This window comes from Balaenoptera ricei, chromosome 14 (assembly GCF_028023285.1).
Source record: "Balaenoptera ricei isolate mBalRic1 chromosome 14, mBalRic1.hap2, whole genome shotgun sequence".
Classification (NCBI taxonomy): Eukaryota; Metazoa; Chordata; class Mammalia; order Artiodactyla; family Balaenopteridae; genus Balaenoptera; species Balaenoptera ricei.
The window spans coordinates 47,143,149-47,158,321 of NC_082652.1; the positions used below are offsets into that span (position 1 = coordinate 47,143,149).

General features: G+C 37.1%; 1 protein-coding gene across 1 annotated transcript in view; it reads left to right on the plus strand.

The window, feature by feature from the left end:
* Positions 1 to 1,534: 1,534 nt before the first annotated feature.
* Positions 1,535 to 15,173, plus strand: part of DSG4 (desmoglein 4) — a gene marked incomplete at its 5' end in the record, with an annotated part of 47,217 nt that continues 33,578 nt past the window's right edge. The window contains 8 exon segments of the mRNA XM_059893786.1: positions 1,535 to 1,567; positions 5,804 to 5,839; positions 7,346 to 7,471; positions 9,013 to 9,168; positions 9,510 to 9,654; positions 11,934 to 12,100; positions 12,362 to 12,496; positions 13,345 to 13,530. Of these exon segments, the coding sequence (XP_059749769.1) occupies positions 1,535 to 1,567; positions 5,804 to 5,839; positions 7,346 to 7,471; positions 9,013 to 9,168; positions 9,510 to 9,654; positions 11,934 to 12,100; positions 12,362 to 12,496; positions 13,345 to 13,530 (984 nt within the window).

Below are 15,173 nucleotides of genomic sequence, written 5' to 3' on the forward strand. Positions count from 1 at the left end.
CCAATAAAAATGTTAAAAAAAAAAAAAAAGTTGGTCCTAGGTGTACAAATGACTAACTTCAAAAAGGTAAGTTATGGAGGTGAAAAATAGCCTTGTTCTATAGCTATTACTTTAAATGCACTCAGTATGTAATAGAAAAATATGTATTTCAACACTGCAATAAGCACAGGTAATGACTTAGACTCCACAAATCTTACATAAAATCATCATATTCCCTCTAGAAGAAAGTACTGAGAAAGAAAACTAGACCCAGAAAAACTTCAGCAATCTGCCAAAAGTTAGATGGCTACAGAATATTGTATATCCTATTACTCTCCGTGGAATGTACACATCATAAAAGGTTGGAACTTGTACACAAAAGACAGTGCCTGTCACAAAATATTTTATCGTTAAAAATTTTTGAATGAATGAATGGATTTGGTTTCTAATTTATCTTTCTTACCAAGGCCCTTTACAGTAGTTCCCACCTATATGCTAATAGGCAACTTCAATGGGGTTGTGAGATTCAAAGTGAGATTGAGGTTAAAAATTGAGACAACCAAGGGGTTGGTTGTCTGGAATTTGGTCTGTCACTGCTGTCCCATTTCACCACCTTCCACTAGCAAAATATTTCACAGTTAACAAAGTTATTTCACACACGTAACAAAAATCCTGAAAGGTAAATAGAGGTATTCTCATTTTACAAATAAAGAAATTTTGGGGGCATAAATGATTCATAAATGTACATAAGTGGTACAGTGGAATTTGAACCAATATCACATGTCCCAAACTCTATCTACTGTTCCAGAATTGACTCGTTTCCCCACTTGGGCCAATGCTGTATCCTATATATATGCTTCTTTTACAATGTGTATAATATTCCATTATGTTTTCTCATCTGTTTTCCTCCCTCTTTTAACCTACGAGCTCTTTCTGGGCAGGTACCCCATCTTAGTCTTTATCGTATTCTTGGAGATTAACACAGAAACATACATTTTAGTTTCTTAGGCACTTTTACATTGCTAGAAAAGGTCCTGTTCAGGTTCCTTCAGTTAGTGCAATTTATTGTAAGGACATCCAAAGAAAAAAGGAGGACAAGAAACTCTCTCATCAACTAGGCCACAGAGACTGGGAGTGACATTGCTGGGTCATATTTTTACTTTTCTGAGAAACCTCCATAGTGTTCTCCACAATGGCTGAAACGATTTACATAACTACCAACAGTGTAGGAGGGGTCCCTTTTCTCCACACCCTCACCAACATTTGTTATTTGCGGTCTTTTTGATGATAGCCATTCTGACAGGTGTGAGGTGATATTTTATCATGGTTTTAATTTTCATTTCTCTCATGATTAATGATATTGAGCATCTTTTCAAGTGCCTTTTGGCCATATGAATGTCCTCTTTGGGTAAGTGTCTATTCAAGTCTTTTGCCTATTTTTTAATCATTTTTTTTTCATGTTCAGTTGTATGAGCTGTTTATATATTTTGGATATTGACTCCTTACCAGTCATAACATTTACAAATATTTTCTTCCATTTACAAATACTTTCTTCCATTCAGTATGTTGTCTTTTCATTTTGTTGATGGTTTCCTTGGCATCAAATGACTACAACCTTTGGATTCTATTGGCTACATTTAAAAAGTAGTGTAACAGTTTATTTTATAATATCAACATTTATAGTATTCTTAAATTCCATTCTTTACAGCTATTTAAACGTATAACAAAAGTTTTTAGATGTCACTATAGAAAATTTTGAAGAAGCACGTCATTTTCCAAAAAAATTTTCGGGCTACATAAACAAAAATTTTTGAAGATTTCTGCAAGACAGTATTAGGAATAGTCAACACAAACACCAATATTTTCCCAAAGTCAGGGACCACAATTATATGACACCAAAATTTAAGCAAAACCAGAGCAATTTGGTAAAATAATATCAGGTGATTCAATAGAAGCTTCAGGAGTTGAGTAAATGAATTGTTAAAAGATAAACTGAAACATATTAAACTTTTAAGAATTTATTTGAACGAAAATCAATTCAAATCAGGCATCGCCAAACCGGAAGTAGTTAGAAATGCTCCACCAACAGAAGCTGGGGACAAACTTTTATAGAGAAAAAGCAAAAGCAAAGTAGGAAATTATTGGTCGGCTACAGCCTAAAGCCTAGATGACCCTTCGTGAACAGCTGTCCTTAAGTTTCAACTTTGTCACTTTGAGGCATTCACAAGCTTAGATTTTGGTCTGCTTGCCTCGGCACCACGGCATCAAAGCCACCCCAGTCTAATAGCCTCCTTGTTTAATTAATGTAACAAAAAGAATCAGTGATTTGGGTCCATCCTCCAGCGGGTGTTTTCACACTGCGCAGATCCAATATTAACCTTGCAGGCTTGTAAACAGGCAGAAACCAGGGTGAAGATACATTGGAAAATACCTGCCACACCACTGATTGAATTATGAGCAGAACCCCAGCTAAGACTCACTCCCACTACCTCTCAGTTAAAATTAGGTTACTGGGTTGATTATAGCTCTGAAAGGAAGCAGCATAATGAGGCTAGCGTGATTCTCCGTCAAGCCTGAGACAATGTCAGGAAGGGCGAGAGCAACAGGTGGAAGAGAATATCAAAGAGGAGGGAGAAAAAAAGAGAAGAGGAGAAGCAGAGGAGAAGGAGAGAAGAGAGACAAGTGGGAAGCGGAAGATGAGGAGGGAGAGCTTCTTATTAACCGCAGGCTCATGTGCTGAGCTCACCAACCTTCTGACATCCACCAAGACAGCCCTTAACCTCCCACTGTAGGACAGTGCCTGGGAATCGCACGTCAGAGTTTAGTCTCCAGCTCTAAACTGCAGAATCTATACGATGCCCTGAATGGAAGACATCTATTAACGTGATACATAAGGCAACCTTCAAAATGTATGATGTCTCTATGCGTTCACTGACAACGAACTTTACCCCAATAATCAAGTGCAAAAACCAAATTACCGAATGGCGTGTTATAATATGATTTCTTTTGGGTTAAAAAAACTACAATTTGTGTAAGTATGTGTTTTTGAAAAAAAAAAAAGTCTAAAGGAATTTCTCCAAATATTAACCATGATGATCTCCAAATAGTGGGATTCTGGGTGATTTTTACTTTTTCTGATACCTTCTAGAATCATCTACTTTTCTAACACAAAGAATATCTAACCCCCGAAAAGGCAGTATTTATTATAAAATAAACCATCTTATGCAGCCATCTTCTATTATATATGAAGCTTTTTCCCAGGCCTAGATATTTTACTAATGTCTAATAAACTTACACGTGAGGGAGAAAGTGAGTTAAAAGAAAACCTTGTGTTCTACTGCCCAATTTCTAGTCTGTATCTTACCCCCTTCAGGACTCAGCTGTCATTCCAAATCCCCACCCACACCCTGCACTCCCTCCTACGGCCCCTCACACCTGCAAAAATCTGCTCTGCCCCCATTTCACCTGTCCCAGGCTCTCTCTAGCCTCAGTTCACTGGAGCGCCCTGACTCACTGGAATTCACAATAGTGTCTTATCATCTCCCTGAGTCTCCACTCTGCCTTGACAACAATCCCCAGTGCTGGGACAGCCCTCATATTCCTTCTCCTCCCACTCCCAGGTTGTCAAATTCTACTAGAAAAGGCACAAAACGAACGGGCTACACATCATATTCTTGCTTCCTAATCTCAGCTGGTCATCACACTCTTCACCAACTATGGAATAATCATTTATTTTCGGTCTCTAATTTTCTGTGCTCAAGTGTTCCCTAACTCAAGAATGCTAGGTAGGCCTACAGCTCTTCTCTGATTTGTGCTGTTGGGCTGACTTCCTGTCACCTTCCCTGTGGCAGATTCTAGAAGTCTTTGACAGTCTCCTCTAGCCCCTTCCCATGCCTGCTCACTCCAACCCTGCAAAACTACAGAATAGGTGTGTGCGTAATTTTCCTCCAGTTATACCTCCAAATGATTTTCTCTCTTCATTGTGTTCCTCTAATCTTCTGTTTCAAAGGAAGAAATAGTCTTCCTCACTATCAGGTCTCTGTTACCCACAGTTCTGATTCAGCCATCCTATTCTCTCTTAATCACAATTGTAACTACTCCTTGATTTCTTCCTCCTTCTCCCTCTCGATTTTCTCCTTCTCTTTCTATCACTGTTTCTCCACAACCCATTTCCTCTCCCTGTAGACTGTATACTTGGTCATGGTTTCCCAGCCTTAAAAATATGATTTGATCTAATTAAATCCTCAACTGTTATCTCACATTTTTTAAATCTCTTAACTTGAAAATGTAATCTATTGTTGCTATTTCCATTTTCTCAGTAACTTATTCCTTGACTCCTGTAATTTGACTTATGCCCCTGGGAAAAGTTAACAATGACTGCTTACTTTAGATCCCATGATGTCCTCAGTTCCCATTCTCCTTGACCTTGTTATGGCACATAAACTATTAAATATTCCCTCTTTGTCTAACTTCTTATCACTCCACTCTACTCATTCTGCCTGCTTTTTGGCTACTTCTCCTCCACCTACTTATCCAACCTCTTCTCCTTTCTGAACTCAGCTTCCTCTCCAACCCTCCACCACAAGCACCACAAGCACCACAAGCCCTGCCCTTTCTTAGCAACCTCACACTAAAAGAATCTGCTGTGCACCCACAGTACAGCCTTGGTCCCTTGACCTCTCTCTTCTCTTAGTCTCCGGGTGCCCTCTGGTTTTAGACTTCTTCCTTCTGCCCCCGGCACAAATATAAGCATTTCCCATAAGATTCTGTTCCCTGTCTACCTCTTTATCTTAAACTGATTCAAGTCATAGCCTCATTTCCTTCAACTTTAAATAACACTCCTGTTTGGATAAATTCTACTTCCGTAGCTTTTATATCTATCCCAAATTTTAGAAACACATTGAAAATAGACAAAACAAACTTCAGCCACCATCTCCCTGCAGTGATAATCTCCTGCTGAATTTTCTGTTTCTATTAGTAGTACTTCGATTCTCCCAGAAAGCCAAGCTCACATCACCGGAATCATCTGACTCTTCCTCTCCTCCTACCCCACAGTCCACAAGCCCTATCCGTTCTTTGGTAATGCCTCCATCCTCTCCCCTTCCCAGCGCCACTTCAGCACCGATATTCATGTTCTATGTCTTACCTAAGCAATGGCTAATTCCTAAGGGTCTCAACTTCAAGTGCTTTTCCCTTGTAATCTTCTCTTCGTATCAATGACATGTTTCAAAAATCATGCTTTTGTCACTCCAAGTCTCTTATCCAACAAAGTTCAGACTCCTTAGTCTGGCATATAAAGCACTTCATGATCTGCCTCCAAGCTGACATTCCAAACCTTGTCTCCCATGTCTTCTCACACTATTTCCTCTACCTTCCAGCTAGTTTATTTACCATTTCTGGAACATCCTCTAAAACTTGGTGCCTTTACAACTGTGCTCACGTTTTACTCTGGCTGAAATTTTCTTCCCCATCAATTCCTCTTATCAAAGCAGATTCATCCTGCAGACCTCTTTCAAATCCCTACTCTCCTATGAGGCTTTCCCAGAACTCACCTTGATAACTTGAGCTGTCCACTCTACCCTTCCACTGAAGCATGTATCCTAACCCACCTTGCTGTAGTTACGTGTTTGTCTTCCCTAAAGGTTAAGCCTTTAGAGGGCAAAAGGCCTGTATTATTCACTTTGCATTGCCCATGTTTATTCCATATTATTAACAAAATGTGTATTTTACAAATGAATTAATAAGAGAACATTGTCAATGGTTTTATGATACTGCTTCCTTTAAATTATGCAAATTTATGCTAGTATTTTACCTTCTATAACAGGTGGTGCTGGAAGTAAATAGTGAATTCATTGTTGAGGTAATGTATAATAAAACTATTTTCTCAATTTAAAATCAAAAGAACAACTGAATTTTGTAATGCATCACATATTAAAAATCAGAGCATTTGAAACCATAATTGTTGAGAAAAAAGGTAAGCGAGAGAACCTCTTCCAAATTGAAACAGCAATGGCAAAACCCATATTCCCAAATAGCCATGCATTTAGCCATGGTTGTGACAGCTCAGTGTAGTAACTCCTACTTATCAAACTATCCTATTAGCTTATTTATACATTTCCCAACCCAAATCAAAGAAAAAGAAGCAACGTAACATTTTAGAATGGGAACAGGATTTGTAGACAGTTACATCAGCAAGAAAGACAATTGATGTTAAATTAATGAGAGAAAGATACAAAAATTTTAAAAAAAGTAATCACAACTAAATAAAACAACAGAGAATCTGGTGCCATTTAGAGCAGGACTCAGGAAATAAAGCTACTGTCCTCTATCACCAGCAAGACTTTATTTTATTTCCGTAGTTAAATTTTCATTTTGATGATCTGACACCTTTGAAGAAATAAAATTACTTTTCTAATATCTGTTGACAAACAAGGGAATATGTGGTACATTTCAGGAGGTTGTATCAAAATGAGGAAAAATGTCAATACTTTGGTTCTTGAAAGGATAAGCTCCATTCACAGGGAACGTTTCCTTTCCCCAAAGTGGTAATTAAATGAAGCCCTAGCTTAAATAAATGCAGAACATTCTATGTCTCAATAAGTACATTAGGAGTTATTTTTTAAAATATGTCTATGCATATACATATGTTTACGCATGGAGTAACATTCTTAAACTCTTCAACTATAAAATTCTTAAACATTTTCTAACAGCAGCAGCATAAGACTACAAAGAGAAAAACATAGCAAGCAGAGATACAAATGGAGAACACTAAGAAGCTATATAGACATCCATGGGATTACTGCAGGTACCATTAATTCAGTTAAAATATTCTTCTAATCCTGCGATAATATATTTGGATGCTTAGCCAGAGTTGTGTCCTTATCAAGAGAAGAGAAAAATCCCTTCCCTCTTTTAGGTGAGCACACTCACCAGCACAAAACTCCTTTTGCAGGGGATGCACACACATGGAACACTGAAATCTTTTACACTCTGGAGACCAGAAAGCCTGGTCAGAGCACAGTGAAGGGTAAGGTGGGCAGGACCTCTCATTTGGTGAGGATAGATTGAAGAAAGAAAAACCACACATATTATTCAATGGAACACACTATGAGCTCCACACACAATTTCTAATGAAATTTGTTTCACTAGAATCCTATAGTTAGAAAAAGGACAATTCCAAAAGAAGTTGCTAGTCAGGGTGGCCAAGCTGTATCTATCTAGAGTTCAGAACTAGTAAAAAACTTTCTTTGTTCCTCAAACTCAATACTGTTACTTCTTCTGGGTGCACCTTACAGTGTTGAATAAATGTCCTTATTGAGTAAAACTGTTCTAACACTGTACAAAATGGGAACGCTTTTTGCTTAAGGTGAAAGAAGTAGGCATGGAAAATGGCACCGCAAAATGGCAAGTGGTCAGAAGACAAAAGCAAGAGTGGATTGCTGCAGTCTGTCGAGAAGGAGAAGATAACTCCAAGAGGAATCCGATTGCCAGAGTAAGTGATGAAATAAACAGGCGTAGGCTGTGCTGATAACAAGGGCTTCTGCAAGGCAGGAAACCCTCAGACATTTCAAGGACTTGCAGCCTTCAGGACACCACAGTGATTTAGGAAGATGGGTGACGTGGAGTAATGTGCTCACGCTGATGAGGCATCGTTTTGAATATCACCTTCTGGGAGCTGATACAGAGCAGAGGGTCCTTAAGTGATACTGAGAGATTTGGATCTCCAGCACAGCTGGGCTTTATCTGTTCGTTTGTGTTCTGGGTATTGTCACATGTATATGTTATAGGAAAGGTATGCATGGCGTAATAGTCTTCAGACTATCCCTCCCCCAAATCAAAGGTTACAGTATTGATTAATTCCCTCCAAAAGAGTAAGGATAGTGTCAAAAGTTCCCACTAGATCCCTACATCCAGAAATTAGGAGAGTCTTAAAGAGTACTCCAAATAATGGCAATCAATAAGGAAGGAGAGTGAAGAAAAGAATGTATAATAAATTGATTCATGAAGGATGGGACTCACATTAACAGCCTCACTAGCTCTTTTTGGGCATCTTGGCCCTGCCCCACTGGTGAAATCAACAGTAGAGTGATCTACCAGAATTCTCTCCTTAAAGTGTTACATGTATACATAGCTTAAATGTATATATAAATCTCCACATATATAGTAAGCATCAGCAGTGATATTATAGCTATAACCTCAGCTCAAGAAAAGAGATTATTCTCTCTCAGAAGTTTTCAAATTTTTGGAAAATTTTGGAAAGCTTCAAATTGTTATTGTTTCCATTCAGCTTACAGTTATAGCTTTATGTTATCCCACTTGTATGGCGTGTTCTTTTCTTTTTATTTGCATTTGGGGGATTTCTTGGATTTTCATCTATATAAATAAGATTTTTAGATTAGAGGGGAGCTAATCCAAGTTGTATTTCCAGCTGTCATTGTTTAACTGTGGATATTTGGGCAACAAACCTTAGTATTTTACTGAGTGTTCTCATCTTTAGTATACAGGTGAGATTTCAAAATTGAAATATCTTTGTTTAAATTTATGAGCAATAGATATAAAACTATAAATTTTCTTAATTTATCTGTAATTTTGATTAAATCTCTAACTAAAATCTAGACAGTGTACATATTAATGTGAAACAACATTTTAAAAACAGTAAGGATGGTGATTTCTTCTGTCAAACTTTCCTTAGATGCAAAGAGAACCAGAGAATTGGACAATGTACTCTTAATAATAACAAGTCTAGCATCAAGCACATATGTGCCATATGCCAGGAATTGGGGTGAAGTGACTATATGTTACCTCATACAATCCCCACAACAAACCTAGGATATAGGTGGTATTATCCCATTATAGATTGGTGCTTGGCAAAGCTAGGTGAATTTTCCAAAGTTACACAGGCATAAGTCAAGGTGCCAGGTTTCAATCCAAAGCCCACTAGGCTACAAAGCCTATTCCCTTCTCACTGCACTACACTCTGCAGATCATGATTTGCTCTAAATTAAATCACAATCCTGGCCATTTTCCTCACAGATTCGATCAGACTGTGAAGTGAATCAGAAGATTACATACCGCATCTCTGGGGCAGGAATTGATCGACCACCCTATGGAGTATTCACCATTAACCCTCGGACTGGGGAAATTAACATCACCTCAGTGGTGGACAGAGAGATAACACCACTTTTCTTGGTAAGTCACGGCAGTATGTTTTGATTTATGCATATTATTTTTCTACCCTTTTTAAAAAAATATATCATCTCAGGACTAATGCTTACTTTTGATAAATCACAGTAGACTGAAATCAAATGAAGGGCTTGAATAGATGAAAAGAGTATGAAAACATAAGTTTATAGTTCAGAATTGCATATGTATGTGATCAAATGTCTAGACAATATTTAAGTTACCAGATTGTAATACAGTCTGAATTCACTGAGAAAATTATCTCTTTGCACATTTCCTGGTGTATTTTCAGGCATGTTACTTAATTTCCTTTGGTAGAGAAAGACATTTTTTTCTCCAACTTTCCACAGATCTATTGCCGAGCTCTGAATTCATGGGGTGAAGATTTAGAAAGGCCTCTTGAGCTTAGAGTCAAAGTTATGGACATAAATGATAACCCCCCAGTCTTTACACAAAATTTGTACACAGCCAGCATCGAAGAAAACAGCGATGCAAGTTAAGTAGTATGACACTCCTTCTCTGCATTACGCCATCTCTACTTCTCTTGGTCAAAAGCTTTAGGAGATTGAAATACAGGTGGTAATTTCAATATCAGAAAAAGTCAAACCTGCATTTTGAACAAACATCACAAATTCTAACTTAAAATTTACCTAGAAGAAAAATCATATCTAAAATGCTAAACATCGTGTTCGTGGAGGATTCTTAAATATGTGATTTACCAGAAGCCTAGTGCCTTCCTCAGAGATTGTCACTGGGCTCATGATTAACTTAATCTAAATGAGTAAACTGGGGAAGAAACCATGCATGTGAAAATGGGCTCCGTTCTGGTCTATTTCTCAAATTCTGGGCTGAACCTCACCAGATAGAGGGTGGTGAAGGGTTCATCTGCAATTGCCCCCATCAGATCACTCACAAAGGACTCACTGGCCTTCACAGTCTACACAGCCAAGTTACATTATATTCTCTCATATTTTTTTTTCATTTTCTCATCCTGCTTAATTCATTCTCCAGCTCTAGTACTCTTCTCTCTTTCCCTCTTTCTATCACTTCTCCTGAACTTCCTTCCTTTCTGTGTCTATGATTTTCCTGTATTGCTACTTCCTTTCTTCTCTCCCTTTTTGCCTTCTGCCTCTTTCTTCCCCCAGTCCTCTAATATTCCTTTTCCTTTCACATCTATGTTTGCTCTTAAACCTCTAAATAAATTTGGGAAAACAAGAATAGAAAACAGAAATTTCATAAGAAAGACAGATAACAAAGCAAATTATAGGTACTGTTGGAGAGTCAAAGAAAAGATGGAGAAGTCCGGGGGTAGGGGAAGAAAAGAGACAAGAATGCTGGAGGAGAGAATGAAAGATAACAAGGAGCAGGGGTCAAGAGGGGGTGTGAGGAGAACTCCTTTCTTAGATCTCCTAAGAAAAGTATTGTAGAAAATAAGAAAAACAAAATGTTTTATAACATAGGATGGGAGTACGTAAGGAAGTAAAGCAGGGGTTCTGCCTAAAAGAGTCAAAACAGGGAGGGGGGGGCCAAAGTCCATCATTGTTTCCTCACTAACACACTTCAGCACAACCTTGGTGAAGGAAGAGAGGGTGAAACCCACACCCACGTCCATATCCAAGTCCACTCTCTTGCTGATCAGTAGCCTTGTTAATGTCCCTCAGGTGAGGAGAGTTACCCACAGGGCCAGGGCATACTTTCATCAACTAAGAATTCCACAAAACCTGGCTATTTCTCTTCAAGGGGTCCCTGGTTCTCTGCACTAGGCTTCTTCACTATGAATCCTGGCTGGAAAGCAGAAAAACATAAGGGACAAACCAACTCTGGAAAATCATCCTGTGGGCTGATGTCCTTGGGGATTGGCCTAGGATGCCTGTGCTTTGTCCCCATGAATAACTAAGACTTCTTATATTCTTGTGGAAAAATCTTCTTTTCAATCATTCTGTATTTTTGACTGTTTGATAAAGTACTATTATCTTGAAAGGTAAACAATAATAATTCTCTGCTTTCTGGATGAGTGAAAATAATGAATTTAAATAAATTCTCCGTAAATAATTGCAATGTTGAATTTAATTAAGCTATAATCTTTCCTAATTAAGCATTTTAAAATAATTTCACAAAACTGTGGCAAAAGCAAATTGATAAAGTCAATTTTTCAGCTTTCTGATAAAGGCTGTTGAACTTTTTCACACATTAAAGATTAATTACTTTACAAACTATTGAGTATAAGATAGGATCAGAAATGTATTGTACAACATAGGGAATATAGCTGATATTTTGTAATAACTGTAAATGGAAAGTAACCTTTAAAAACAGCATTAAAGAATTGTAAAAGTTTTTTTAAAATACATTTGCAAAAATGTGAGACAATGCCAGCCTTCTCGCTAAATTATGTTTTGATATAGTTCATTTTTATAAAAAGGATGTGACATATGTAAACACGTAATGAGTTTATTACTGTTACTTTAAATAAATTGATAAGTACATACTTTAAATAAAGATTATTGATTTTTAGAAAAGATTACTATATTTTGCTAATTTACCATTTAATCATTTAAGGAGTGCAAGTACTTTATAAACAGTAAAGGATTTTATAGAAGCAAACCACCATTATTTTGTATTTAATGGTGTTGCTGAAAGTTATGGTAATATATTCTCATGGAAAACTAGAACAAGAGAATTCAGGAGAAAGCTGACCACTCTTCCTATGCCCGATGATTTGCTGACTTGATTCTAACAGAGTCCCAAACATTCTTCACCTCCATCTTCATTTCTAGACACTCTGGTAGTAAAGTTAAGCACCACAGATGCAGACGAAGGCAATCATCTGAATTCTAAAATTGCCTATAAGATCCTCTCTCAGGAGCTGGCAGGTGCACCGATGTTCATCCTGAACAGGTACACTGGAGAAGTCTGCACTATGTCCAATTTCCTCGACAGAGAGGTAAAGCCTTCTGTGGATGAATTTTAAGAAATAAGGAATTCAATTTTGAAGAGACAAGGATGAAATGATTCATGTGTGCCTCTCCTCCAATGTAAAGGAGAAAAGTAAAAAGCATCCATCCATTTTTTTTAAATGAAAATGATGAAAAGATAAAATTGTATTAAGATTATAGAACATTATAAAAGAAAAATGGAATAATCAGAATGTGTTGGATTTTATTCAAAACAAGATCAAAGTCTTAAAATTCTCTTTCATCTTAAGCAACACAGTATGTATAACCTCCTTGTGAGGGGCTCAGATCGTGATGGAGCTACCGATGGACTCTCTTCGGAGTATGACTGTAGAATCAAGATTTTAGACATCAATGATAATTTCCCCACTTTGGAGAAAACTTCTGTAAGTTGTTACTCTTATAATCCTTTTTCCATAAGTATCACTAATAGATTTACTTTCCCGCTAGTTTGTGAGCCTGGTTCTGTTACATGTATAGATGTACTTAACTTACTTGCTGTATAAACCTTGGAACTTCTTATGTATAATCATATATCTTAATAGTACACGTTTGCCTTTGAGTCACTATTCTGTGCAAATCTCTTCTGCAAAAGCAACAGACCATCTCCTCCATGCTCTCTACTCACGGAAATGTGGAAATTTATTAACATAACTCTGGGAATCATGTAACAACATAGAGGTATCTTTCTAGGTCTGATGATTTGCTGAATTAAATCTATAAGAGTCCCAAACATTCCCAACTTCCATGGTCATCTTTAGGCATAAAGAAGCATACAACTGAAAACAGCAGGGCCAAACTTGGCTCACTGCCTATTTTGGGTAAAAGAAAAAGGTTTTATTGGGCCACGACTGTCCTCATGCTGTCTGTGTCTGCTTTGATCCTACAGCAGCAGTGATGAGTAGTTGCGACACGAACTCTCTGGCCCACGAAGCCTCATATAATTACCATCCAGCCCTTTTACATAAAAGGAGGGAGTAACTTAAGGAAAATTTAAAATAAGCAAGAAAAATGAAACATAGTGACAATTTGATCTTGATTTCACATACAGGACAAGAAAATCAGTTTTATTATCTTATAATCATTTTACTCTTATATTTCTGATTGGACAGATGGCTGATGCAAAAATCATTGGCATAGTCTGTTGTTAGTATTTTAAATGATAATTCCGTATTAGTAAATCTCTTTCCTCTTGAAAATTCATTGATGATAAAATTTATCTATGTCATTTCAGTACTCAGCAAGTATTGAAGAGGATTGCTTAAGTTCAGAACTGATACGATTTCAAGCAATTGATCTTAACGAAGAAGGAACTGACAACTGGTTGACAAAATATTTAATTCTCTCTGGAAATGATGGGAACTGGTTTGATATTCAAACAGACCCACAAACCAATGAAGGCATTTTGAAGGTCGTCAAGGTGCAATATGGGATCTGCAATATTTTCTTCCGAAGAAAGGTTAAAATACTCAGAGAGAATCTCCCTGCAACAAATACTCTACAACCTTGAATACTATCTGTATGGACACGTGCCCTTAGTTAGCTGACTGTGTCAGTCTGAAACTCCCAGCCCAGCAACACAGTATTTATTACCAAGAGAAATAAGAAGGCTGTTTTGTTCTCATAATGCCCAACACCTAGTTGAGAAGATAAGGCAAGTACTCCCAAACTAGATAACAATATGAGTTAAAAACAAAATAAATAGTAGTATAGATGTTATGGTATTAAATGTAATTAATAGCCAGATGGGTGAAATATGAAATAATGCCTAAAAGGTGAGATCCTTCTGAGCTAGATGTGGCTGAAAAGGTTTCAATCATGGAATCAGGTTTAAGCAAGACCTTATAACTGAGATTGCTAATGTGGGTAATGGAATAAGCAAACACACTGAGGTGAGGAAACATAATGCATGTTCAGGCGTAACGAGCAGTTCCGTGGGACTGTTGCAGAGTATTCATGGAGGGAAGAACAGATGTAGGAATAGATATTGAGCTGGAGTCAGTCTGCTGAGAACCTTGAGTACTGGACTACAGGGTTTGACTTTTTCTTATAGATTAATTTTTCTTAAACTACTTTATGGACAACAATAAAATCTAAAAACGCAAATTAGAAACAAATAAAACTACAAACCAATAAGATTCAAATTAGTATTTATGCAATAAGCGAAATTAATTGTTCTCAAACAAAATTACTACTAACAACATAAATAGAACTTATAGCTATGAAAATATATACTAGCAGACCTATGCTTAGTTTACCATGCAGTGTGAACTGCGATTATTCAATTGTTCCTACTTTTCTCTATTCCAGTTACTGTGAAACTTTTTTTCAGACAGTAAATTAGGAAGCGACTTAGCCTTCACCTAATGCAAACATATTATTTATATATTGAGTTTTTCTCTGTCCTTTTTGCAACTGTTTGAAGAAATTAAAGCATTACTACCTTACCACAAAATACAAGCACTACCATTGAAATCATGCAGGGTATTAATTTATGAGGTGGTCATTAAAATTATGGCAAATATAGATATATGTGCTTTTTTAAATTGTCATTCAAATGAACACACATTTCAAAATTCCTTGAGAGAACACAAGGACTCCAAGAATATGTGATGAACTTCTTGTTTGAGAAACATGGCTTTGGGCCAGAAGTCAGCAAACTATGACTCACAGACCAAATCTGACCTGCCACCTTCTTACAAATAAAGTTTTATTGTAACACAGCTGCACTCATTCATTTGTGTATTTCCTATGGCTGTTTCCACACTCCACTGGCTGAACGGAATGCTTGAGACGGAAACTGTATCTGACCTCCAAAGCCTAAAATATTTACTATCTGCCCTTAACCAAAAAAATTTACCAAGCCCTGCTTATAGACCAAGGAAAGCTTTGGGGTATATTTTTAACTAGCAGTAACATTATGAGCTTAACTCCAGAAAGATTAAAGAAAATAATTTTTATATTAATCAAGTCTTGAGGTGCTAGGAACCTGACCTAAAGCAATAGCAGTCAAAATGCAAGTGAGGGAACAAGAATAAGAGCCACCGCCAAATGTAACATGGA